The following is a 26,531-nucleotide window of genomic DNA, read 5'->3' as shown; positions in this document are numbered from 1 at the left end:
AAGGCCAACCCAATAGGTCATCAAGCACAGGAGGTAATGGGTGAATGGGACTTAGGATACGGGCAGCAGAGTTTTGGATGACTTTAAGGTTATTCAAGGTGGAAGATGGGAGACCGACCAGGAATACATTGGAATAGTCGAGTCTGGAGGTAACAAAGACATCACCGCTGTTAGATTTGTTTATTAAAGTCTGGTGTCTGACAATAATCCTGAAACCCAGAGAGCTTTATTGCCACCACTGGCGGTGTCACCATGTTTACGAATGTGTATCTATTCTGATAGACACGGGCCACAGAACGTGATGAGACTGTTCACCCATTTTACAGGGTGCCTCACAGCCCAATATGGCGGGGAGTGTGATCTCGTTCCCCGCCGGATGTATGCCGCCCGCCATATTGGTCAGTAGCTGCACCGTAGGAATCCGGGGCATGCATCTGAAACCGGTGTTAGGCCTGTTGCGCATGCAAATTGGGTGCCCAACACCTGTTTCAGACCCCCTTTAAGAAGTCGATCAGCAAATAGTCAGTTTTTTCAGGCGAGCTCTCAGTAGTCCGGTTCACCGCGGGTTCTCACTGTCGGTCTCATTGGCCGCACTCTCCAATTTCTAGGCCACGTTTCCCATCCCACTCTTATTCCTTGCATGTAAAGAGATACTTCAGAAGGAAACAGGCTAAACCCCATTCGATATTCCTTGTGACCAAAACCTAATGTGCTCCAGATCTTATGGTGCATACATGTATTATTGTCAGTTGCACACTAATGGCATCTCCAACATTGGCAGCAGCACTGCAGGTTAAATGCTGCTGTTTCCAGAGATTCACTTATGGTTTTTCCCGGTGTTTCAGGAGATCAGCTGTATAAGCGCGGTTTCTGGAGGTGCCACTTGCCATTTCACCTCGTCACCGGTGGGCTACCCATAAAGAAATAAATAAAACGACTTGCATTTATATAGCGCTTTTCACGACTTCAATGCCAGTGAAGCACTTTTTTTTAAGTGTAGTCACTGTTGCATTAGAATTGGGAAAATGGAATCACATCCAGATATTAACATGAGTTAATTGTTGTAATTTCAGGTTGTCCGATGGTCCTTCTTGGGGATAACAGTCTTGCAGGTAAAGGAGTCGCCACATACTTCACCATTTGTTGAAAAAGTACAGGGGAATATTTTATAATGTTGCTTTGTTGAGTTTGTGCTCATCATCTGGTGAGAAGAGGCACAGGATTGTGAAAATAATTTTGAATGGATGCTTCTCTGTTTTGTACTGTATGCTATCCATTTGGAAACAATCACATCACAATAGAATCTCCATAGCTACAAATAAAGCCATTAATGGTTCTAAGGATGTACTTTCTTTTATTTGTACAATTGAGGAAATTTTTTTTTATTAAATTGCGCATCTAAAACCAATCCAAGTTTAGGAAAGGAAAATCTCGGGGCCAAAATTGCCCTCCGGCCTTTAGGGGTGGATAATTTGAATTAACTAAAGATTTAGTGCCCGTAGGGATAGGGTGGAGAATGGATCGATATTCGGTACTTTGTTGGGAAGCATCCCGGCGCTCAACTGTTGGAGGCGGGAGTGGGGCGGAACTGAGTTGGGAGCAGCACGTCAGCGTGGCGATGCAGACATGCTGGGTCGCGCTGATGTGTCTGTGAGGCCTACTGAAGCTTCCATAATGCCCAATGAGCCACCAGGGAGGGGTTTGGCCGGGCAAGAGAGAATGCCGGGCTGCCAACAGCCGCCATTGTCGGGTCGACTCAGGGTCTTAGAGAGGCGGTAACGGGCCTTAAAATAAGGGACAATTTTGACCCCCTAATCTGTTAACACCAGAAGAGCAAGAAAGAAATACCTCGGCTATTGACTTCTAGGGAGAGAAATTGCCCTGCGCCTCGATTAGGGGTAGTAACCTGCTCAAGGTGGTAATTCCTGCACCCAGCGATCCACTACAGGATGAGGAGCCAATCCCAATGGAAGACAAGGCTTATCAGTGCTTGAACAATTTGGCTTCTCACACGTAGATTTCCCAGCAAAAAAGATGCCTTTCTATAGCATCTTTCATGACCTCAGGATGTCCCAAAGTGCTTTACAGCCAATGAAGTACTTTTGAAGTGTAGTCACTGCTGTAATGTAGGAAACGTGGCAACGAATATGCGCACAGCAAGCTCCCACAAATATCAATGTGATAATGACCAGATAATTTGTTTTTGGTGATGTTGGTTGCGGGATAAATATTGGGCAGAACACCAGGACGAACTCCCCTGCTCTTCTTCAAAATAGTACCATGTGACCATTAACACCCACCTAAGAGGGCAGACTGGAGGCTTCAGTTTAACGTCTCATCCAAAAGACGCCACCTCTGACAATGCAACATTTCCCTCAGTACTGCAGCCTAGATTATGTGCTCAAGTCTCCAGAGTGTGACTTGAACTGATGACCTTCTAACATGGCGGCAAGAGTGTTAGTCCCTCTGCTACCCAGAGTGATGTGATCTGGAATGCACTGCCTGAAAGGGCAGAGGAAGGAGATTCAATAGTAACTTTCAAAAAGTTAATTGGATAAATACTTGAAAAGGAAACCTTTGCAGGGCTATGGGACAAGAGCAGGGGAGTGGAACTAATTGGACAGCTCTTTCAAAGAGCCAACACAGGCCGAATAGCCTCATCCTATGCTGTAAGATTTTACAAAGTCCCATCCAGTGACATCCAAACTTCCCTTGCCTGCTGGTCCCATACATTGGTGGTCTTATTGGCAGGACATGGGGTTCACATCCATGATTACTCGTGCTTTCAATTTCTCATTTTACTTGTGTGGGAAGAGGGGACATTGACCGGAAGGCTGGCAAGAGTGAGTCAAACTGGGGCATTCTGGTGAACCTTCTTGTGTCCTCCCTTGAGAACAGTATAGGCCTAACAGCCCCTCGTTTTCCTACTCTCTCAGCCATTGAAGACCACCCAGTGATACACACAGGGCCTAGCAGATGGTGAGAGGCTGAAAAACACATGCAAAAAAAGAAATTGAGGGGTCGTATTAAACTACCAGAAAAAAAACATTTTCTTTTATTTTTCAACTAGCAGGAGAATTGTTGGGAGATATTTTACGAGTTTCATACCATGATCTGAAAACTCAATTAATTGTGCTTGCAGGGTTTAGGATGATGGAGATGTTTGGGCTGATCGAGAAGGACTATGCTTCTGTTGAAGGGGTGTCGCTGGAGGCAGGCTCACTCAATAGCTTTCCCTGTTTTAGACTTCACAAAGATGCTCTTCTATCACAGCCAACCAGGTAGATGTCAAAACTGGGACAGAGACTTTAAAAAGAAACTCGCTATATGACCTGCATGTTTACTGATCAAGACCGGGACACTTTGGCCAGCCTTCTTGGCCTCGTCCCTCCCTACCTCTGTAACCTCCTCTAGTGCTACAAACCTCTGAGATCTCTGAGCTCCTCCAATTTTGGCCTATTGAACATTCCCTATTTTAATCATTGCGCTATTGTTGGCCATGCCTTCAGCTGCCTAGGCCCTAAGCACTGGACTTGCCTGCTTAAACCTCTCTGCCTCTCGCTCTCCTTCTTTAAGACACACCTTAAAACTACCTCTTTGACCAAACTTTTGGTCATCTGCCCTAATATCTTCTTATGTGACTCGGTGCCAAATTTTTGTTTGATAATACTTGGGATTCTTTACTATGTTAAAGGCACTATATAAATACAAGTTGTTGTTGTTGTTGTTCCTGCCTTTTTCAAATGGTCAAGCAATCTTGCTGAACAGCCAAGGGTCATAATGCAGGAGACCACCACTGCTTCAAAGAGGAGATGTGGTAAATCGAGATCTGGCAATTGGATGATTGGGTTTTAAAAGCCGAAAGGAGCTAGAGTAGATTATCATTTGAACATAGAGGATTTGTGGAGGCGGAATATTGTGTGGTTTGCCTCTTTGGTCTTCCGAATGTGTGGTTTTATATTGCGGTGGTGAAGTTATATACGAGGTTTGTAGTTTGTCACAAACAGTTTATTATACAACTATCAGGAAAGATTGAACAGGCTGGGGCTCGTTTCTCTACAAAAGAGAAGGCTGAGGGGTGAGCTGATAGAGGTCTTTAAAATGATGAAAGGTTTAATAGGTAGACGTAGAGAAGATGTTACCACTTTTAGGGAGTCTAAAATTGTCATCAATAAATCCAATAAGGAATTCAGGAGAAACTTTTTTACCCAAAGAGTGTTTAGAATGTGGAACTCGCTACCACATGAAGTGGTTGAGGTGAATAGCATAGATGCATTTAAGGGGAGGCTAGATAAGAACATAAGTGAGAAAGGAATAAAAGGATATGTTAATGGGATGAGATGAAGAGATGTGGGAGGAGGCTCGTGTGGAGTATAAACACCGGTATGAAGCAGTTGGGCCGAATGGCCTGTTTTTGTGCTGTACATTCAGTGGGCTCAATTTTGGCCACTAGAGATTTCTGGCGTACTTACCAGAGGTACGGCAGTTTTCCATACGTGGAAGTGCGCCAAAAATCTTCGTGACGATTTTGGCCGCTGTCCCGGGTCTTCTAGTTGCTGGCGTGGTGTGGTGACAGGGTCTGTGGGCGGAGCCAGTGTCCTGCGCTGGAAACAGTGCCGGGATGCTGGACATGCGCAGTAGGATCGGGATTGCCGTGATCACGCATGCGCAGTAGAATCGGGTCAGTGGGTGAGTGAGAGAGCTGCAGTTTCAACTGACCGCACATGCGCAGTAGAATTGGGCTGCCGTTAATGGAGAAGTTAGGAAAATCAATAAGCACAACGACAATTGCTGCCCACACACCCCCCCGCCCCGCCAGACAGAATCAAAAAGCAACATTGCAGCTTATTGTTTATCAGATCCAGCGGGTCTTCTGTTTTGTATTAGCCTCCCGATACTTTGCCACGTTTCTGCCGAGCCCAGCCAGCCCCTCCCTCCACCCCCCAACCTTCTCTTCAGCCTCCCGATACTTTGCCATGTTTCTGCCCAGCCCAGCCACTTCCCCCTTCCCTTCAGCCTCCCGATGCGTCTTTGCTGGCCACCCCTTTCCCAGGCCGAATGACCTCCCGTACAGGCCGGCCCGCTGCCTTCCCTGGCCGAGTTCAATTCAAGGTAGGATTTACTACTATTATTTATTTGTTAGTCAATTGTTTACCTGAGTTCTTTATTTTTATTGAGTTATTTCAACTTTTATTTGCAATGTTTGGTGTTTGGTGCTTGGATGCAGGTCCTTACTTACTTACCTGTGGCAATTTCTTAACTGCCCGCAACGTTTTTCAGAGCTGGCCACATCCGCTGACCTAAGTGAATTTGGAGTAACTTTTAGCTGGCCAGAATTGCCTAAATGGCCAAAACTGGCGTAAGTGGCTGGGAATGCCCCCTTTTGAAAAAAAAACCTGAACTAAAAAAATCGTACCTAATTGATTTACTCTGGAGCAAGTTGATTGGGGAAAATGGCGTTTTTTAAACTTATGCCAGTAAAACCAACTTACTCCAAAAAAATTGGAGCAAGCCATGGCCAAAATTGGGCCCAATGTAATTATTTGTATATGGACTACAACAAATGATAAAATTGACATCTCAAATAAGTGCAGCTATCACCTGCCTTTTAAACACGTGCTAAAATATCATTCAACAAAAACAAGGGTTGTGTGATGATGTTGGGGCCTAAAGTTCTGAGGGGTGCAAAGGCTGCTGTTACCAAGGTGTGTCAGGGTAGAACCTGTGGTGGGACCTGGTGAAGCAAAGTGTCTGGGGATGATGTTAAGCTAACACATGTTATTGAGTTTTATTAACCACGCTTTATCTTCATCAGGAATGTCCACCCTGAGGGACTGCCTTCTGATTACACCTTCACCTTCCTCTTCCGCCTGCTGCCCGACACTCCACAAGAACCCTTCGCCCTCTGGGAGATTCTAAACAAGCAGAATGAACCCCTGGTTGGAGTTATCTTGGACAGTAAGAATTTTATATCAGTTCACTTCCATGTTGCGCGGAACAATGTTGAGTTGCTCTCAAACCTTCAACCTCGGAGATGTTTTAGGAGGGTGAACTAGAGATCAAGCTAAATTCATGTTGTGTAAAGAAAGAACTTGCATTTATACAGCACCTTTCACTACATTCCAAAGCACTTTACAGCCAATGAATTACTTTTTGAATTGTTTTCACTGTTGTAATGTAGGAAATGTAGCAGCCAATTTACGCACAGCAAACTCCCATAAACAGCACTGTAATAATGACCAGATAATCTGTTTTAGTGATGTTGTTTGATTGGCCAGGACACCAGGGAGAACACCTCTGCTCTTCTTTGAAATAGTGCCAGGTAATGTTTTAGGACCACTTGAGAGGACAGACATGTCCTTAGTATAATTTGAAAGCCAGAACCTCTGAGCACTCCCTCAGTACTGCACTGGGAGTATCAGCCTGGATTGTGTGCTCAAGTCCCTGGAGTGCAACTTGAACCCATAACCTTCTGACTCATAGGCGAGAGTGCTACCTACTAAGACACGATTGACACCTTATACTCGCAATAAAAAATAAAACCATTTTGGCCTTCCTAATTGCCGCAACACACTGCTTAAACAATTTAAAATGTTCATAGTTGCCACATTAGGCAAATGCTCAGTGAATTATAATTACATATGTCTTCAACCCTGTTTGACTGCATAAGTTTTCTATTAATTGTTACAGGCTGAAAAAAAACCTAAATGGTTTCTCAATTTAGGTGTCAACTGTGGCTCAGTTGGTATCAACGTTCCCTTGAAGCTACGCGGCCACGCAGCGCTCTGCTGGTTCTGTGCAGTCGGTGAGCCGGCTTTTAAATTTTAAAAAGCATGGAATTTTAAATGGCCAAAAGAAATTAGAGGGACATTGGTTGGTAGCACTCTCGTTTCTGAGTCAGAAGGTCATGGGTTCAAGTCCTGCTCCAGAGACTTGAACACAAAAATCTAGGCTGACACTCCAGTGCAGTGCTGAGGGAGTGCTGCACTGTCGGTGGTGCCGCCTTTCAGATGAGTTGTTAAACCAAGATCCTGTCTGCCCTCTCACGTACCTGATCCTGTAGTGTTTTTTGAAGAAGAGCAGGGGATTGCTCCCTGCTGTCCTGCCCAATATTTATACCTCAACTAACATCACTAAAACAGATTATCTGGTCCTTATCACATTGCTGTTTGTGGGACCTTGCTGTGTGCAAATTGGCTGCCGCGTTTCCCACATTAAAACGGTGACTACGGTTCCAAAGTACTTCATTGACTGTAAAGCACTTCGGGAGGTCCTCATGTCCCAAAAGGCACTGTATAAGTGCAAGTCTATTTAAGTCTATATTAATTTTAATCTTGTTTTTATTTGCTGTGTTTAGATGGTGGGAAAACCCTTACTTATTTTAACTATGATTACAAGGATGAATTTCAAACTGTCACTTTTGAGGATCCAGGTGTCAAGAAGATTTTCTATGGAAGTTTTCACAAGGTTAGTTAATATAAATTAATTTTAAAAATCTGCTTTAATTACCTCTTTTGGATTCTGTGACTGAATTTTATTACTAGATAATAGACTACTATTGTTGCATCATTTGTGTTCCAACAAGTAAACTTAGGGAACATCTCCTATCAAACATTACATAAGAACATAAGAAATAAGGGCAGGAGTAGGCCATTTGGTCCCCTCGAGCCTGCTCCGCCATTCAATAAAATCATGGCTCAACTCCACTTTCCCGCCCTATCCCCATATCTCTTGTTTCCCTTTGTGCCCAAACATTTATCGATCTCTGTCTTGAATATACTCAACGACCTACAGCTCTCTGTGATAGAGAATTCCAAAGATTCACAACCCTCTAAGTGAAGAAAGTTCTCCTTATCTCAGTCCTAAATGGCCGACCTCTTAACCAGGGACGGTGACCCCTAGTTCTAAACTCTCCAGCCAAGGAAAACAACCTCTCAACATCTACCCTGTCAAGGATATTATCCCAGTTTATTTTGCTACCTTATGGTGTTCTGCTTTATTTCACAGGCTGAGGATTAATTTTATTTGACTTGAGGTATAATGAGATGTAATAAATATATTTGGTCAGATCAATTACCCGCTACTTGGAGAAAACTATTCCAATGTGAAACGTGTTATGCATTCTATATAATTCTATGTAATTCTGAGGAACTCTAATACCTTGGGACATTTTGTTACTTTCGAATAGGAACTAAGTGTGTATGTCAATATTCCTGATAATACTACATATCATAACCTCCCTTGTTGTGAGAAAACCTTCGACCCTCCGTAAGCAACATCATGAGACATTAGTTAGTATACTAAAAAGGAATATATGAATATTGTGTCTGGCATTGGTCTGTCACACTTCATTACAAAGGCAAAATAATCTTTTTTTAAAATAAAAACGCCATTGACCTGGAGCCTGGAATTTACAAGCACCAATAATTGACCCAAACGGTTGACAAATGGTGCAGTTAGAATCATAGAATCATACAGCACAAATGGAAGCCATTTGGCACATCACGCCTGTGCAAGTTAGACGTAGAATAGGTGTTTCCACTTGTGAGGAGCGGGGTAGGGGAGGTTGGGTGGTGGCGCGGGGGAAGCCAAAACTAGGGACCATAAAAATGAGATAGTCACTAATAAATCCAATAGGGAATTCAGGAGAAACTTCTTTACCCAGAGAGTGGCGAGAATGTGGAACTCGCCACCACATGGAATGGTTTGAGGCGAATAGCATAGCTATGTTTAAGGGGAAGCTAAATAAACACATGAGGCAGAAAGGAATAGAAGGTTATGCTGATAGGGTGAGATGAAGCAGGGTGGGAGGAGGCTTGTATGGAGCATGGACCAGTTGGGCTGAATGGTCTGTTTCTTTGCTATAAATTCTATATAATTCTGTCGAATGTTATTCCATATTCTTTGCCAATAGGTGCATGTGGTTATCACCAAAACCCACGCAAAGCTGATTGTTGACTGCAAGCAAGTAGGGGAGAAAGTGATCAACGCGGCAGGAAACATTACCACCAATGGGATCGAAGTGTTGGGCCGTATGGTGCGGTCTAGGGGTCCACGGGATAATTCTGCACCAGTGAGTGACTCATATCTTTCTTCCTCACTGCCAGCTTAAAACCATAGGTCATATTATCATAATGTGACATAGCATGTATACAACAACAACAATATAGCACCGTTAATGTAACAAAATATCCCAAGATGCTTCACAGGAGTGAATATCAGACAAAATTTGACACCGAGCAACACAAGGGAGGTATTAGGACAGGCGACCAAAATCTTGGTCAAAGAGATAGGTTTTAAGGAGCATCTTAAAGGAGGAGAGAGAGGCGAAGAGGTTTAGGGAGGGAATTGCAGAGCTTAGGGCCCAGGCAACTGAAGGCACCAATGTTGGGCCAATGGAAATTGGGGATGTGCAAGAGGACAGAATTGGAGGAGCGCAGAGATCTTGGAGGAAAGAAAGTTACACAGACCAACTGTCATGTTTTGAGATTTATCAGAATACTCCCATGGGGGACGTTGGTGTAATATATGTTAAAAATGCATTAATTGAATTAAATTTAGTCCTTGAGGGGTTAAATTCACGAGACAGAAGATCTCGGAGTTTTGACTTTAAATTCAAGCGGAGTGTTTGCACTATTGTGCCTCAGACAGTCGAGGTTAGTTTGCCGTTTCGGTGACTGATTGCACCTTTTCTGAATTAGACGACAATTCATTTGAGCTCGGAGGAGCAGCTGTTGCCAGGGTAATCTAGTGAGATTGCACTTCTGTGAGCCAGAATTAACAAAACAGATAGAAAAACTCACGTTTGGGGTCAGTCAGGTCTAACAAAGGTTGCAAGAAGAAAGCTCTTGGCTTGAGCTGGGAAATAAGAGATGTCCAGGTTGTTTTTTCCAGCTGTACCCTAACTCATAAACTAATAAAACAACAAATGAATATTCTGTCCATCATTCGCGATAATGTAGAAAGTTTTTGTTGTTTTGTGCCATTATGGGAAGCTTTGTGAAGAAAGAACTTGTCACGACCTCAGGATGTCCCAAAGCACTTTACAGGCAATGGCGTACTTTTGCAATGTAGTCACTGTTGTACTGTAAGAAACGCGGCAGCCAATTCGCGCACAGCAAGCTCCCACAAACAGTAATGTGATAATGAGCAGTTAATCTGTTTTTAGTGATATTGGTTGAGGGCTACATTTTGGACAGGACACCGGGAAGAACTCCCCTGCTCTTCTGCGAATAGTGCCATGGGATCTTTTACATCCACCTTAGAGGGCAGACAGTGCCTCGGTTTAACATCTCATCTGAAAAACGACACCTCCGACAGTGCAGCACTCCCTCAATACTGCACTGGTGTCAGCTTAGATTTTTGTGCTCAAGTTTGTGGAGTGTGACTTGAACCCACAACCTGCTGACTCAGAAGCAAGAGTATTACCCGCTGAGTCACAGTTGAAGGTTAGAACAGTCTGGAATTAATATTTTTGTTCAGTAACATGTATTCTGCCAAACAAACCAGCTTTATTGCATTGTCGTTGAGCTTATCGCATCAGCGCGATTACCAGTTCCACATCAATAGGTTGGAGAAGAGCATGTTGTGGGGGAGAGGCGGGCGCGAGATTCCGGTATTTATCTTGTACGATGAACAGGAGGCATTGGTGCATCCCAGCTATCCTAATGGTAGATATTGAGCTGTGTGAAGTAACTGGAATGTAAGAGGTGTAAGGTTTGCTTACCTGTGCCGCTGAATTAATTAACACCAATCTTTGTCTTCAGCTGTGGTCTCAATTGTAATTAAAACCTAGACAGACTTCGAAGCCAAGCATAACTAAGTGAAACGCCCTTTTGGTGATGGATATTGTCACAATCTTGTAAATGTGTAACTCGCCATAAAAACAAGATCCCACCTCCACATGCTAGTTTAAAATCATTTGGTGATCTGGGCATCATCCCTTGTTCGAATTCTTTGTAGTTTACAGCTATTACGAACATTTTAAGAGAGAGTTTTTCTAGCTGGTCTATTTGATGTTTTCTAAAGCTTAGTTCCTTTTTTTAGCCACTGAGGAAATACAAATTTATTTTAATTGAGGTGCAGTGTATCAGATTTGCACAGATGAGAATATTTATTCCTTATTCCAATGGAATAGTGATTAGGGAATAAATGACTGTTTTATTGAAGTGCACACTGGGGTAAAAGAGAAGTAACAGTTCATTTGTCAGTGTCCCAGGGTCTTTAAAAGCTCTCTGCAACCACACGACGCAACTATGTAAACATCTGTTCCAATCCAATTACTCTTGGCCGGCCCTATTGTTGCGCCACTAATCTATTATATGTCGTAAGGTGCCAGCCGTGGCTTAGTGGATAGCACTCTCTCGCCTCTGAGTCAGAAGGTCATGGATTCAAGTCTCACTCCACAGAGGCTTGAGCTCATGATCCAGGCTGACACTCCAGTGCAGTACTGAGGGAGTGCTGCACTGTCGGAGGTGAGCCACTAAACCAAAGCCTGTCTGCCCTCTCAGGTGGATATAAACAATCCCATGACACTAGGGGAGTTCTCCTGGTGTCCTGGCCAATATTTATCCCTCGACCAATATAATTAAAACAGATTATCTGGTCATTTATCCCATTGCTTTTTGTGGGACCTTGCTGTGCACAAATTGGCTGTTGCGTTGCCCTACAGTACAATAGTGACTACACTTCAAAAGTGCTTCATTGGCTGTAAAACGCTTTGGGACGTCCTTCATGAAAGGCCTGTATAAATGCAAGTTTTTTCTTTGTTCTATGTTATATTATGTTACATTATATATAAATACTTTTGAATACTTAAATATATGTAACTCTTTTTGCTACAGTCAACGCTGTCAGTTCAATTTGCTTTACATTATTTCTCAATTACTGTTATACATCCCGTTTAAATGTTGGCACGCTAGTTCCAAAGTTAACTTGTAAGAATTGGTTTTTGAGTACCACTTGGTCAGAAGTTGACTTGGTAATGTGGAGACAAACATTTAGGTACCGCTAGACTGCTAGATCAGCATGTCTTTAGAGCAAATTATTCTTTTTACTCACTGTTTACAAAGATCTTTGACTAAAGTGGGAAACCTTACAAGTTTCCCAATCTATTGCGGAGGCTGTCTGAGGTCACCTGTGCTAACTGTGCTAATTTCTGGAGTCAAGTTAGTGCGTGTAATCTGGAATTAGTCCAGGTTGTTGACTTGAAAGGAAGATTGAGTGGAACATTGTATTAAAATGCTATAACCTGAAAACTTACCACAGACGATGTTTCGCACGAAAGCTCATCTCAAATTTTTCTCTTCACTATCTTATAAAGTAGAGTGAAAATTGACATTAACCATTTGCACAGTAATGTCACCAACAGTAATTCCTTGCCTTATATTTGAGTTTCAGTCAAGCCTGCTGTAAAGGAAAGTAGTTCTTTGTTTCATGCCTTTGTTAAATGATTCCTCTGGCGCGAATGCGTGACATTGAATGTCTTGCTGGCAGGTTACACAGGCTGAACAGAATTGGGGCCCTCAGGCTTGAATAGATCCATGTGAACTGTGTCATGCATTAACGTGTTCAGCAGTGCTCCAGATTTTGGCAATACGTGCCTCGATATTAACACTATCTCCCCCCCCGCCCCAACGAATGGGAGTAAACTGTTAAATGAGCGAAACACGACCTCCAACCCGCCGCACATGCACCCGTTGCTGTTCATACGTCGTGGAGAGGCGGGACACTTCATTAACGTTTTAAACCGGGCTTGCACAGTGCAATTGTGGACACGATTTTAAAATTAACTAAGCTGCGCAGATTTCCCAGGAGTCGGGAAACCCGGCAGTGACAGGGTGTCGGGAGCTGCAAGCTCCAGAAGGTAAGTGCCTTTTCCAGCACTCCTTGTGGGCCAGGAGGAGCAGTAGTGCTCTTCCCCTCACCCCCACCCCAGCACTTCAAGGAAGCCTTCGGCCTCTCCGCTGCCAATTGTGACCTCTCTCTCCCCCTGCCCCAATCCCCATCCACCCCATGCTGCAATGTCCTCTCTTACACTCCCCAAGCCGCCAATGCTGACATTGCCAAGGGTTCCCCAATGACTTCAGCCTCCTGCCATTGATTTTTCCTTCTGCCTGCTGAAAAATGATAATGAGACCCTGCCATTAAGTTCTCCAGGACCCCCGTGTCTCAGGCCTTGCTGGGTTCTTCTGCCTGCCCCGCACCCTCCCTGCCTCCCTGTAAATATTGAGGCCAAAGTGTCACCCATAGCTCAGTGGGAAGCACTGGTGTTTCCTCGCAGGTTGGGGCTGCCACGCTGTCCAGGTATCGCTCACCGCTCACCTTTTATGGCACCTCAGGACGTCCCAAAGCATTTTATAGAATCACAGAATGGTTACAGCACAGAAGGAGGCTATTTGGCCCGTCGAGCCAGTACCAGCTCTCTGCAAGAGCACTTCAGCTAGTCCCACACCTCCGCCCTTTCCCTGTAGACCTGCACATTTTTTCCTTCAGGTACTTGTCCAATTCCATTTTCAAAGCCACGATTGAATCTGCCTCCACCACCCTTTAGGCAGTACATTCCAGATCATAACCACTCGCTGCGTCAAAACATTTTTTCCTCATGTCACCTTTAGTCCTTCTGCTAATCACCTTTAAATCTGTGTCCTCTGGTTCGCGACACTTCTGCCAATGGGAACAATTTCTTTCTATCTATTCTGTCTAGACTCCTCATGATGTTGAACACCTCTATCAAATCTCCTCTCAACCTTCTCTGGTCTAAGGAGAACAACCCCAGCTTCTCCAGCTTTATCCATGTCCCTCATCCCTGGAACCATTCTCGTAAATCCTTTCAGCACCCTCTCTAAGGCCTTTTCATCCTTTCTAAAGTGCAGTGCCCAGAATTGGACACAATATTCCAGTTGGGGCCGAGCCAGTATTTGATACAGGTTCATCCTTCCTTGTACTTTGTTCCTTGTTTTTGTACTCTATGCCTCTATTTATGAAGCCCAGGATCCTGAATACTTTTCTAACCACTTTCTCAACCCGCCCTGCCACCTTCAACGATTTGTGCACATATACCTCCAGGTCTCTCTGTTCATGCACCCCCTTTAGGATTGTACCCTTTAGGTCATATTGCTTCTCCTCATTCTTCCTACCAAACTGTATCAATTCGCACATTTCTGCGTTAAATTTTGTCTGCCATGTGTCCGCCCATTCCACCAGCTGTCTGTGTCCTCTTGAAGTCTATCACTATCCTCCTCACTGTTCACTATACTTCCAAGTTTTGTGTCATCTGCAAATTTTGAAATTGTGCCCTGTACAGCCACATCCAAGTCATTAATATATATCAAGAAAAGCAGTGGTCCTAGTACCGATCCCTGGGGAAAACCACTTTATACCTTCCTCCAGTCCAAAAAACAACCATTCACCACAACTCTCTGTTTCCTGTCACTTAGCCAATTTTGTATCCATGCTACCACTGTCCCTTTTATTCCATGCACTTCAATTTTGCTGGCAAGCCTATTATGTGACACTTTATCAAACGCCTTTTGGAAGTCCATGTACACCACATCAACCACATTGCCCTCATCAACCCTCTCTGTTACCTCATCAAAAAACTCAGATCAAGTTAGTTAAACATGATTTGCCTTTAATATGTGCTGGCTTTCCTTAATTAATCCATACTTGTCCAAGTGACTGTTAATTTTGTCACTGATTATCGATTCTAAAAGCTTCCCCACGACCAAGGTTAAACTGACTGGCCTATAGTTGCTGGGTTTACCCTTGCACCCTTTTTTGAAAAAGGGTGTATGTAACATTTGCAATTCCCCAGTCCTCTGGCACCAGCCCCGTATCCAAGGAGGATTGGAAGATTATGGCCAGTACCTCTGCAATTTCCACCTTTACTTCCCTCAGCATCCTAGGATGCATCCCCTCTGGTCCTGGTGACTTATCTACTTTAAGTTCAGTCAGCCTTTCTAATAACTCCTCCTTATGAATTTTTATCCCATCCATTATCTCAACTATCTCCTTTTTCACTGTGACTTTGGCAGCATCTTCTTCCTTGGTAAAGATAGATGCAAAGTACTTATTTAATACCTTAGCTATGCCCTCTGCCTCCATGAGTAGGTCTCCATTTTGGTCCCTAATCGGCCCCACCCCTCCTCTTACTATCGTTTACTATTTATATGCCTATTGAAGACTTTTGGAATCCCTTTTATGTTAGCTACCAATCTATTCTCAAACTCTCTCTTTGCTCCTCATTTCTTTTTTCACTTCCCCTGTGAACTTTTTATATTCAGCCTGGTTCTCTCTTGTATTCTCAACCTGACATCTGTCATATGCCCCCTTTTTCTGCTATGGGATGTTATATTGGCCATAGGCATTGTACCTTGTTTATATTACAGAATGACCTCCATTGGAAGTGATTCTATCATTCATTTTCTTTCGACCGCAGCCCTGTTTATATTGTGGTGCAGACTGAGCCACAGTGCATAACTACAAGCTTTGCACATCAGCAATGTAGTATTTGTGGCCTTGCCAATCTAGTCTGGATTCTCCCCAATGTTGAGGTAAGATCAGCCAAGACTAGCGATGGAAACACTTGTCTACCTGTACAGGTGGACTGAGAGTTCAGTCCACTCACACTCACAGTCAAAACAGCAGAAGGTCACTTTTGCACCCCCCCACAGCAGTTGAAGGATACAGAGAAACAGGCTCCTGCAGCGATTACTTCCGACAACGTTCTTAGGTCAAATCATGAAACAAAAAGAAACAAAGAAAGAAATTTCATTTATACAGAGCCTTTCACAACCTCAGGACATCCCAAAGCGTTTTACAAGTCTAGTCACTGTTGTAACATAGGAAACGAATGGAGTCGTAGCTTGACTTCTGATATTTGCTTCACTGATGTTGAAAATCCTTTGTACACATTAATAATGAATTGAACGCGTCATTAATTAGTTTTATAAATGGGCTTTTTGTCCAGTTTACACTGAATTAATTTTTGGACAGTTCACCAATTTATATGGTCCAGAGCTAGACAAGTGGCATCACGAGAGTGTGTGTATACCACCCGTGAAACGTCTGAATTTATTTTAGAAATGATTACTGTGGCTAATAAAACAATATCAGACACTGTAGGCGCTGACTTCGTACAGCTGAATATATTTCAAGGTAGTTACGAAAAGTTATATGACCTTATTAAATGTGCTTGATCTTTCACAAAGATTTGTATTTTATTACAATTCTAGTTCCAACTGCAAGGATTCGATATTTCCTGTTCCACTTCCTATGCAAACAGGGACAAGTGTTGTGAACTTCCAGCTCTGGTGAGTATACAATAAATAACAATGATTTCTGCAGACGTGCTATCCCTGGATTTGTATATATTTATGTTTTTGGAAACATGGAGAAGTTTCTGAGCATGTGTAGGGTTCACAGCAGTTTACTCAAGACTTGCCAATTCTGGGATTGATTCAGCCTGTTTTCTTGCAATTATTTTTCCAAACATGACTTTCAAATAAAATTTGGAGAAAAAAAACCTAGTATAACAATCTGGTTAACAAGCACATGTGAACTTTACAATGTATTTTGCACTTGGGTGCCCGATAATCACTTGGGCAGAGCACGTGGATCAGGTAGGGGGGGGATCACATATGTAGAGGAGCCTGCTTGATTTTTCCATCCATTTAAATGAATCGATAGAAATTTGAGGGGATTCCATTCTGGCCATGCAGTCTTCCTTCTCCCAATTTTCCTCCAGCCAGACCAAGTAAAAAGCAATAACAACAACAACAACTTTCCTTTATATAGCACCTTTAACGTAGTAAGACGTCCCAAGAAGTGATTATCAAAAAAAAAATGGACACCGAGCTACATAAGGAGATATTGCGACAGATGACCGAACGTTTGGTCAAAGAGATAGATTTTAAGGAGCGTCTTAAAGGAGGAAAGAGACGGAGAGAGGCGGAGAGTTTTAGGGAGGGATTTCCAGAGCTTAGGGCTTAGGCAGCTGAAGGCACGGCCACCAATGGTGGAACGATGAAAATCGGGGATGCACAACTGGCCAGAATTAGAGGAGCACAGAGATCTCAGATTACCGAAGGGCTGGAGGAGATTACAGAGATAGGGAAGTTCGAGGCCATGGAGGGATTTGAGCAGAGGGCAGTAATAGGGGATTTTAACTATCCTAATATTGATTGGGACAAATATAGTGTGAAGGCTATAGAGGGTGCGGAATTCTTAAAATGCATTCAAGAGAACTTTTTTAGTCAGTATGTAACAAGTCCAACACGAGAGGGGCCGGTTTTGGATTTAGTTTTGGGAAGGAAGCCGGACAGGTGGAAGGGATATTAGTGGGAGAGCACTTGGGTGCCAGTAACCATAACTCAGTCAGACTCAAGTTAGTTAGGGATAAGGACAAGGATAGACCAGGAATAAAAGTCCCAAATTGGGGTGATTTGGCCATGGTGGAATGGAAACTGATTTACCATGTGGGTAAATCAGTGTCAAAACAGTGGGAGACATTCAAGGAGGAGATCCGGAAGGCTCAGGCCAAACATATGTCCTTAAAGAAACAGGGTGGGAATAACAATTCTAGAGCCACCTGGATGTCTAGGGACTTACAGGGGAGGATAAAGAAAACAAGGGAAGCTTACATCATATAGCAACAGTTAAATACTATAGAATCTTTGGAGGAATATAGAAAGTTAAGAGGTAAAATTAAAAAGGATATTCGGAATGCTAAGAGAGAGCATTCTTGGCTAGTAAAATTAAGGAAAACCCAAAGATGTTCTATAAATATATTAAGAGCAAGAGGATAACTAAAGAAAAGGTAGGGCCTATTGGAGACCATGAGGGTAATCTTTGTGTGGAGGCGGAAGCTATTGTTAAGGTTCTTAACAAATACGTTGCATCTGTTTTCACAAAGGAAAGGGGCAATGCAGATACTGCTATCGAGGAGGAGTGTGAAACTTTGGATGAAATAAACATAGTGAGAGAGGAGGTATTAAGGGGTTTAGCAGCTTTGAAAGTAGATAAGTCCCCAAGCCCGGATGAAATACATCCCAGGCTGTTGAGCAAAGTAAGAGAGGAAATAGCAGAGGCCTTGACCATCATTTTCCAGTCCTCTTTGGATTTGGGCATGGTGCCGGAGGACTGCTAATGTGGTACCCTTGTTTAAGAAGGGAGAAAGGGATAGGCTGAGTAATTACAGGCCTGTCAGCCTAACCTCAGTGGTAGGAAAATTATTGGAAAGACAGGATAAATCTACATTTGGAAAGGCAAGGATTAATTAGGGACTGTCAGCACAGATTTGTTAAAGGAAGATCGTGTTTGACTAACCTGATTGAATTTTTTGAGGAGGTAACCAGGAGGATCAATGAGGGTAGTGCGTATGATGTAGTGTATATGGACTTTAGCAAAGCTTTTGATAAGGTCCCACATGATAGACTGGCCATGAAGGTTACTGCCCATGGGATTCAGGGCAAAGTGGCTAGTTGGATCCAAAATTGGCTTAGAGGTAGGAAGCAAAGGGTAATGATGGATGTTTTTGTGACTGGAGGATGTTTCCAGTAGGGTTCCGCAGGGCTCAGTACTGGGTCCCTTGCTTTTTGTGGTATACATTGATGATCTAGATTTGAATATAGGAGTATGATTAAGAAGTTTGCAGATGACACTAAAATTGGCCGTGTGGTTGATAATGAAGAGGAAAGTCATAGACTACAGAAGGATATCAATCTACTGGTCAAGTGGGCAGAGCAGTGGCAAATGGAATTTAATTCAGAGAAGTGAGAGGTAATGCACTTTGGGAGGGCAAATAAGGAAAGGGTATACACATTAAGCAGTAGGCCACTTAAAAGTGTAGATGAACAAAGGGACCTTGGAGTGCTTGTCCACAGATCCCACATATGAATACGTGGCTTGAGGAGTGGTGCGGAAGGGAGGGATACAAATTCCTGGGACATTGGAACTGGTTCTGGAGGAGGTGGGACCAGTACAAACCGGACGGTCTGCACCTGGGCAGGACCAGAGCCAATGTCCTAGGGGGAGTGTTTGCTAGTGCTGTTGGGGAGGGGTTAAACTAATATGCCAGGGGGATGGGAACCTATGCAGGGAGACAGAGGGAAGTAGAATGGGGGCAGAAGCAAAAGATACAAAGAAGAAAAGTAAAAGTGGAGAGCAGAGAAACCCAAGGCAAAAATCAAAAAGGGCCACATTACAGCAAAATTCTAAAGGGGCAAAGTGTGTTAAAAAGACTAGCCTGAAGGCTCTGTGCCTCAATGCGAGGAGTAGTTGTAATAAGGTGGATGAATTAGCTGCACAGGCAGCAATGAATGAATATGATATAATTGGCATCACGGAGACATGGCTGCAGGGTGACCAAGGCTGGGAACGCAACATCCAGGGCTATTCAACATTCAGGAAGGATAGATAGAAAGGAAAAGGAGGTGGGGTAGAGTTGCTGGTTAAAGAGGAAATTAATGCAATAGTAAGAAAGGTCATTAGCTTGGATGATGTGGAATCTGTATGGGTGGAGCTGCGGAATACTAAAAGGCAGAAAACGATAGTGGGAGTTGTGTACAGACCACCAAACAGTAGTAGTGAGGTTGGGGACAGCATCAAACAAGAAATTAGGGATGCGTGCAATAAACGTACAGCAGTTATCATGGGTGACTTTAATCTACATATAGATTGGGCTAACCAAACTGGTAGCAATATGGTGGAGGGGGATTTCCTGGAGTGTATTAGGGATGGTTTTCTAGACCAATATGTCGAGGAACCAACTAGAGGGCTGGCCATCTTAGACTGGGTGATGTGTAATGAGAAAGGAATAATTAGCAATCTTGTTGTGCGAATCCCTTGGGGAAGAGTGACCATAATATGGTAGAATTCTTCATTAAGATGGAGAGTGACACAGTTAATTCAGAGACTAGGGTCCTGAACTTAAGGAAAGGTAACTTCAATGGTATGAGACGTGAATTGGCTAGAATAGACTGGCAAATGATTCTTAAAGCATTGATGGTGGATAGGCAATGGCAAACATTTAAAGATTACATGAATGAACTTCAACAATTATATATCCCTGTCTGGACTAAAAACAAAACAGGGAAGGTGGCTCAATCCTGGCTAACAAGGGAAATTAAGGATAGTGTTAAATCCAAGGAAGGAGCATATAAATTGCCAGAAAAAGCAGCAACCCTGAGTATTGGGAGAAATTTAGAATTCAGCAGAGGAGGACAAAGGGTTTAATTAGGAGGGGGAACATAGATTATGAGAGGAAGCTTGCCGGGAACAAAAAAACTGACTGCAAAAGCTTCTATAGCCATGTGAAGAGAAAAAGATTAGCGAAGACAAACATAGGTCCCTTGCAGTCAGATTCAGGTGAATTTATAATGGGGAACAAAGAAATGGCAGACCAGTTGAATAAATACTTTGGTTCTGTCTTCACGAAGGAAAACACAAATAACCTTCCAGAAACACTAGGGGACCAAGGGTCTAGTGAGAAAGAGGAACTGAAGGAAATCCTTATTAGGCGGGAAATTGTGTTAGAGAAATTGAAGGGATTGAAGGCCGATAAATCCCCAGGGCCTGATAGTCTGCATCCCAGAGTACTTGAGGAAGTGGCCCTAGAAATAGTGGATGCATTGGTGATCATTTTGGATCACTCTGGATCAGTTTCTATGGACTGGAGGGTAGCTAATGTAACACCCCTTTTTAAAAAAGTAAGGAGAGAGAAAACGGGTAATTATAAACCAGTTAGCCTGACATCAGTAGTGGGGAAAATGTTGGAATCAATTATTAAAGATGAAATAGCAGTGCATTTGGAAAGCACTGACAGGATCGGTCCAAGTCAGCATGGATTTATGAAAGGGAAATCATGCTTGACGAATCTTCTGGATTTTTTTGAGAATGTAACTAGTAGAGTGGACAGGGGAGAACCAGTGGATGTGGTATATTTGGACTTTCAAAAGGCTTTTGACAAGGTTCCACACAAGAGATTGGTGTGCAAAATTAAAGTACATGGTATTGGGGGTAATGTACTGATGTGGATAGAGAACTGGCTGGCAGACAGGAAGCAGAGAATCGGGATAAACAGGTCCTTTTCAGAATGGCAGGCAGTGACTAGTGGGGTGGTGCAGGGCTCAGTGCTGGGATCCCAGCTATTTACAATATACATTAATGATTTAGATGAAGGAATTGAGTGTAATATCTCCAAGTTTGCAGATGACACTAAGCTGGGTGGCGGTGTGAGCTATGCGGAGGACGCTAAGAGGTTGCAGGGTGACTTGGACAGGTTAGGTGAGTGGACAAATGCATGGCTGAAGCAGTAATAATGTGGATAAATGTGAGATTATCCACTTTGGGGGCAAAAACACGAAGGCAGAATATTATCTGAATGGCGGCAGATTAGGAAAAGGGGAGGTGCAAAGAGACCTGGGTGTCATGGTACATCAGTCATTGAAAGTTGGCATGCAGGTACAGCAGGCGGTGAAGAAGGCAAATGGTATGTTGGCCTTCATAGCTAGGGGATTTGAGAATAGGAGCAGGGAGGTCTTACTGCAGTTATACAGGGCCTTGGTGAGGCCTCACCTGGAATATTGTGTTCAGTTTTGGTCTCCTAATCTGAGGAAGGACGCTCTTGCTATTGAGGGAGTGCAGCGAAGGTTCACCAGACTGATTCCCGGGATGGCAGGACAGACATATGATGAGAGATTGGATCGACTAGGCTTATATTCACTGGAGTTTAGAAGGATGAGAGGGGATCTCATAGAAACATATAAAATTCTGACGGAACTGGACAGGTTAGATGCAGGAAGAATGTTCCCGATGTTGGGGAAGTCCAGAACCAGAGGACACAGCCTAAGGATAAGGGGTAAGCCATTTAGAACTGAGATGGGTAGAAACTTCTTCACTCAGAGTTGTGAACCTGTGGAATTCCCTACCGCAGAGAGTTGTTGATGCCGGTTCATTGGATATATTCAAGAGGGAGTTAGATATGGCCCTTACGGCTAAAGGGATCAAGGGGTATGGAGAGAAAGCAGGAAAGGGGTACTGAGGTGAATGATCAGCCATGATCTTATTGAATGGCGGTGCAGGCTCAAAGGGCCGAATGGCCTACTCCTGCACCTATTTTCTATGTTTCTATAAGTTGCCACTTGTTTAATTTGGTATTTGTACCCTATTTCTGCATAGCGCTAGTTTTATGTTACACATTTCTTACAAAGGTAGGTACCTCAGGGAATTCAGGGCCAGAGTGATCTCCTGGACTAGATTTGATCGCCTAAGAGGTTCGGAGAAGAATTTACTGGATTTCCACCCCACCCCCGAAATTGTCCTGGGTTTTAACTGTTTTTTCACCTATCCCAGGAGATCACATGGTTTGTGTGGTGTGGCCAGTATATATATTGTGATACACAAGATATTACAATTGTGTGGGATGGACCAATGGATCTTTACCTGTCCATATTTGTTCGTATGTTCATATGATGATTTCCAATGTTATTTATTTCAGAGAGATGAAGCCAATTGTCCAGCTCTTCCACATGCCTGCACTTGTTCTCAAGACAGCAAAGGACCACCTGGACCCGTGGGACCTCCAGTAAGATGCAATATTTGATTTGAAAACATTTTAGTTTTGAAATCCAAAGATTTATTTGGTGGATATTATTTGGCAGATTTTTTTTGTAGAAATGTGGCTCAACTCCTTTTTTCACATTTCTCACATTATAATAGTGTGGCTTCTTCGCAGTGCTGTTAATAAAGCATGCGGGCTCCTTGGCTTAATGAGTAGAGGAGTAGAGTATAAAAGCAAGGAAATAATGCTAACCTTTATAAATCACTGGTTAGACCTCAGCTGGAGTATTGTGTTCAATTTCAGGCGCCCCACTTTAGGAAGGATGTCAAGGCCTTGGAGAGGGTTTAGAGGAGATTTACTAGAATGGTATCGGGGATGAGGGATTTCAGTTATATGGAGCGACTGGAGAAGCTGGAGTTGTTCTCCTTAGAGTAGGGAAGGTTAAGGGGAGATTTGATACAGGCATTCAAAAAGGTACACTCTACACTGGAAATTTCTACTTCCCAGTTCAGCAAAGCCCTAACATATAACTGGAGGCTGTGCGCCGAGTGTGGTGAGGTGTATCGGCATCCAGATGGAAAAAAGTGACAAGGGTCCTGGACCTCGAAGTAATGAGTAACTAAAGAAACAGTTCAATTAGTTTGTTGCATAGTGAGTGAGGGGAGGCACTATAGGGTCTGGGGGTGGGGGGGGGGGGCTGCGGTGACAATGATCCCCAATATGGGAGCAGGTGCCAGATTTTCTAGTTGCATGGGGCAGGCAGATGCTGTGGATGTTCCCATTGGTGCCCTCCCACTGACACTGTATACTCCAGGGATCAATGACGGAGGTGGGCCTGGTCTCAGCTGTCATACTGGGATCACAGCCCAGAGATTGTTGGGGCCCATCTTTTTACAGAATGATCAAAATAGCAAGAAGGTTTGTGTCAATTATAGGCTGAACAGGCAGGGGCTCTTTTCTCTAAACAAGTGAGAAGACAGATAGGTGACCTGATAGAGGTCTTTAAAATTATGAAGGGGTTTGATAGGGTAGATATAGAAAAGATGTTTCCACTTGTGGAGGAGTTCAAAACTAAGAGTCATAAATATAAGACAGTCACTAATAAATCCAGTAAGAAATTCAGGAGAAACTTCTTTACCCAGAGAGTGGTGAGAATGTGGAACTCTCTACAAAGAGTAAATGAGGCGAATAGGAAAGATGCATTTAAAGGGAAGCTAGATAAGTACATGAGGGAGAAAGGAATAGAAGGATATGCTGAGAGGGTTCGATGAAGAGGGGTGGGAGGAGGCTCGTGTGGAGCAGAAACACCAGCATGGACCTGTTGGGCCGAATGGCCTGTTTATGTGCTATAAATCCTATAATATCATTCTCCTTTCTGATCATATTTACATCTCCATTATGATGTTTCGAATATTACATTGCAAACTATTCATTTTTGGAGCAAAAAAATGGAGTTGGGTGGTGTAGCAGTGTTGAGTTACACGTGTTGACACAATCCAGAAGTCCATAGACAGTGGAAACATGACATGAGTATATAGGAATGTTGAAAAGGCTACTCAATACCTGTCAGCCAATTGTCAGACAGTAATCCCATCCAAATGCTTGAAATAACACCAGAAATTGTGAGAGCAAAGCTTCAGCAGTTATGCTTGACATCTGAATCTTTCAATTCGATCTTCACCCCACTGCTTTTATTTGTAATATAAAATGTTTTTTGTCAGTGAAAACGTTATCAATTGACCAGTTGATTTTGTTACTTTTTAGGCTTTCTTTAATTTTTGTTCAACTGCATCACATCAAAGCTCAAGGAATGTGGCTTATTGTGCAGTTCAACCCCGATATTTGGGATATTGAATTAACAGAAGAATTATAAGGAGAATTGTGCTACACATCGATGGGTTTACATATCTGGAAAGAGAGGACAGGTTCGCACCACCTCCGCAACCTGCTTCATTTGCTATCCATTGACATGGTGTCAGTTGTGGCTCAGTGGGTAGCACTCTCCCCTGATTCAGAAGGTTGTGGGTTCAAGTCCCGAGATCTAGGCTGACACTCTAGTGCAGTACTGAGGGAGCGCTGCACTGTCAGCGGTGCCATCTATGAGACATTATACTGAGCTCCTGCCTGCTCTCTCAGGTGGATGTAAAATATCCCACAGCATTATTTCAAAGAAGAGCAGGGGTGTTCTTCCCAGTGTCCTGGTGAATATTCGTCTCTCAATCAACATCGCTGAAACCAATTATCTGGTCATTATCACATTGCTATTTGTGGATCCTTGCTGTGTGTAAATTGGCTACATTACAACAGTGCTTACACTTCAAAAGTACTTAATTAGCTGTAAAGCATGTTGTGATACCATGAGGTCATGAAAGGCGCTATATAAATGCAAGTTCTTCTTCATCTGTACCCAATACCCACGGCCCTGTGCCATGAATGCAAGAGTGGAAAATGAGCCAGTAAATTCTGAGGTTTTGGACTCCATGTTCCATCCCTATCTGAGAAGGTGAAAAGCTCTGAAATAGGCCATCCTGCAAGCCCAGGGTGACGCCCCATCCTATTTAACTCTGCCTATGTGGGTCAGAGCCTGACCTCCATTCAGCACATCCCCACAACGGCAGAGATGAGATTAACAACTCTCTACGGTGGGGCAGAGTACGCACATAAACCTGCCTCCTTCCGCCCACAGCACCTCGGTGCTACTAAGCACACAGTGTCAAGTAGCTGCTATGTTGTTACTTCTATCCATTACGTGTTATATACTTGTAGTAAAATATTGGATATGCACAGCAAGTCCACCTGCATCTGGAAAGAGAAGATGCTTCATTGGAATGAATACCTTTAAGGGGAAGCTAGATAAGCACATGAGGGAGAAATGAGGGTTATGCTGCTGATAGGGTTAGACGAGGAAGCATGAGCGGAGGCTCAAATGGTACATAAATTCCCGCATGGAGTGGTTGGGCCGCACGTCCTGTTTCTGTGCCGAATATTCTATGTAAATCTAGATAGTTTTATTTGAAGGTGCTCTGAGGAATGGCTTGCATCCAAACTCCCTTATTCCTCTTTATAGATTGGGGGAATAGTTTTGCCAAATGGGCATGTAATTGGCAAATGAATTTCAATATAGGTAAGTGTGAGGTGGTGCATTTTGATAGGAAGATTGAGGAGGACACATACTGGAAAATCAGAGTCTAAATGGGGTAGAGGAGCAAAGGGATCTGGGGGTACAGACACACAAATCATTGAAAGTAGCAACACAAGTTAACAAGGCCATAAAAATGCAAACAAAGCAATGGGGTCCATTTCGAGGGAAATAGAATTGAAAAGCAGAGAGGTTATGTTAAATTTGTAAAGAACCTTGGTTAGACAACACTTAGGGCTAGAAATTCAGTAGCACCCCGATTGGGTCGATAAATTTTGAAAAGTTGAAAAAGTAGCGCTAATCATTCTCTCCTCCAGTGATATTCAGTTTTCGTGGAGAGCTAAATTAAGCGCTAACTACTTCTCTTAAGGCGCTAAAGTCCAAGAGCGGGGCAGTAGCGGCAGAGTGCTAAACAATTTCAAGCACATTGGTGTCGGCAGGAGAGGCTGCTTCCCTCGCTTAAAGGGAAGGGCCAATGATGCTGCTCAAGCTTGTTGTCGGCAGCTCTGTTTTGCAAGGCTCCCTGCGCGACTGCCATTACAGTCCCAAACACTCTCACAAAGTGGAGGGCTTGGACATCTTGCACCAGTGAAACATGAAAAACTTAGTGCAGGCATTAGACTGGTGCAAATAATGAAGGTTGCACTAGCTGAAAACCATGCCCTTTAATTACCGCTGAGCAGCCGAGCTCACAACGCCTCCTCTTGCTGGCGTTGTCGGCGCAAAACGATACAGCAGAGGGCGAGAGTCAGCTTTACAGCGCGGGGCGATATCGGGCGCTGTACACTTTATGACGCCACAATCTGCGAAGCGTCAAAGGCCCAGGCGCTA

The 26,531-nt window shown here is 43.5% G+C and overlaps 1 protein-coding gene across 4 annotated transcripts in view; it reads left to right on the top strand.

Annotated features, from left to right (window-relative positions):
- col14a1a (collagen, type XIV, alpha 1a) overlaps positions 1 to 26,531 on the top strand; it is a 285,165-nt gene that overhangs the window by 212,690 nt on the left and 45,944 nt on the right. For all 4 annotated transcript variants that reach the window (XM_070888840.1, XM_070888832.1, XM_070888846.1 and 1 more), the window contains 7 exons: positions 1,074 to 1,112; positions 3,143 to 3,281; positions 5,816 to 5,958; positions 7,358 to 7,467; positions 8,915 to 9,073; positions 16,236 to 16,313; positions 22,499 to 22,585. In XM_070888840.1, coding sequence (XP_070744941.1) covers positions 1,074 to 1,112; positions 3,143 to 3,281; positions 5,816 to 5,958; positions 7,358 to 7,467; positions 8,915 to 9,073; positions 16,236 to 16,313; positions 22,499 to 22,585 — 755 coding nt within the window. The remainder of the gene's footprint in view (positions 1 to 1,073; positions 1,113 to 3,142; positions 3,282 to 5,815; positions 5,959 to 7,357; positions 7,468 to 8,914; positions 9,074 to 16,235; positions 16,314 to 22,498; positions 22,586 to 26,531) is intronic.

The sequence above is a fragment of the Pristiophorus japonicus genome, chromosome 1 (assembly GCF_044704955.1).
Source record: "Pristiophorus japonicus isolate sPriJap1 chromosome 1, sPriJap1.hap1, whole genome shotgun sequence".
Lineage (NCBI taxonomy): Eukaryota > Metazoa > Chordata > Chondrichthyes > Pristiophoridae > Pristiophorus > Pristiophorus japonicus.
This window is presented reverse-complemented; position numbering and strand designations above follow the sequence as displayed.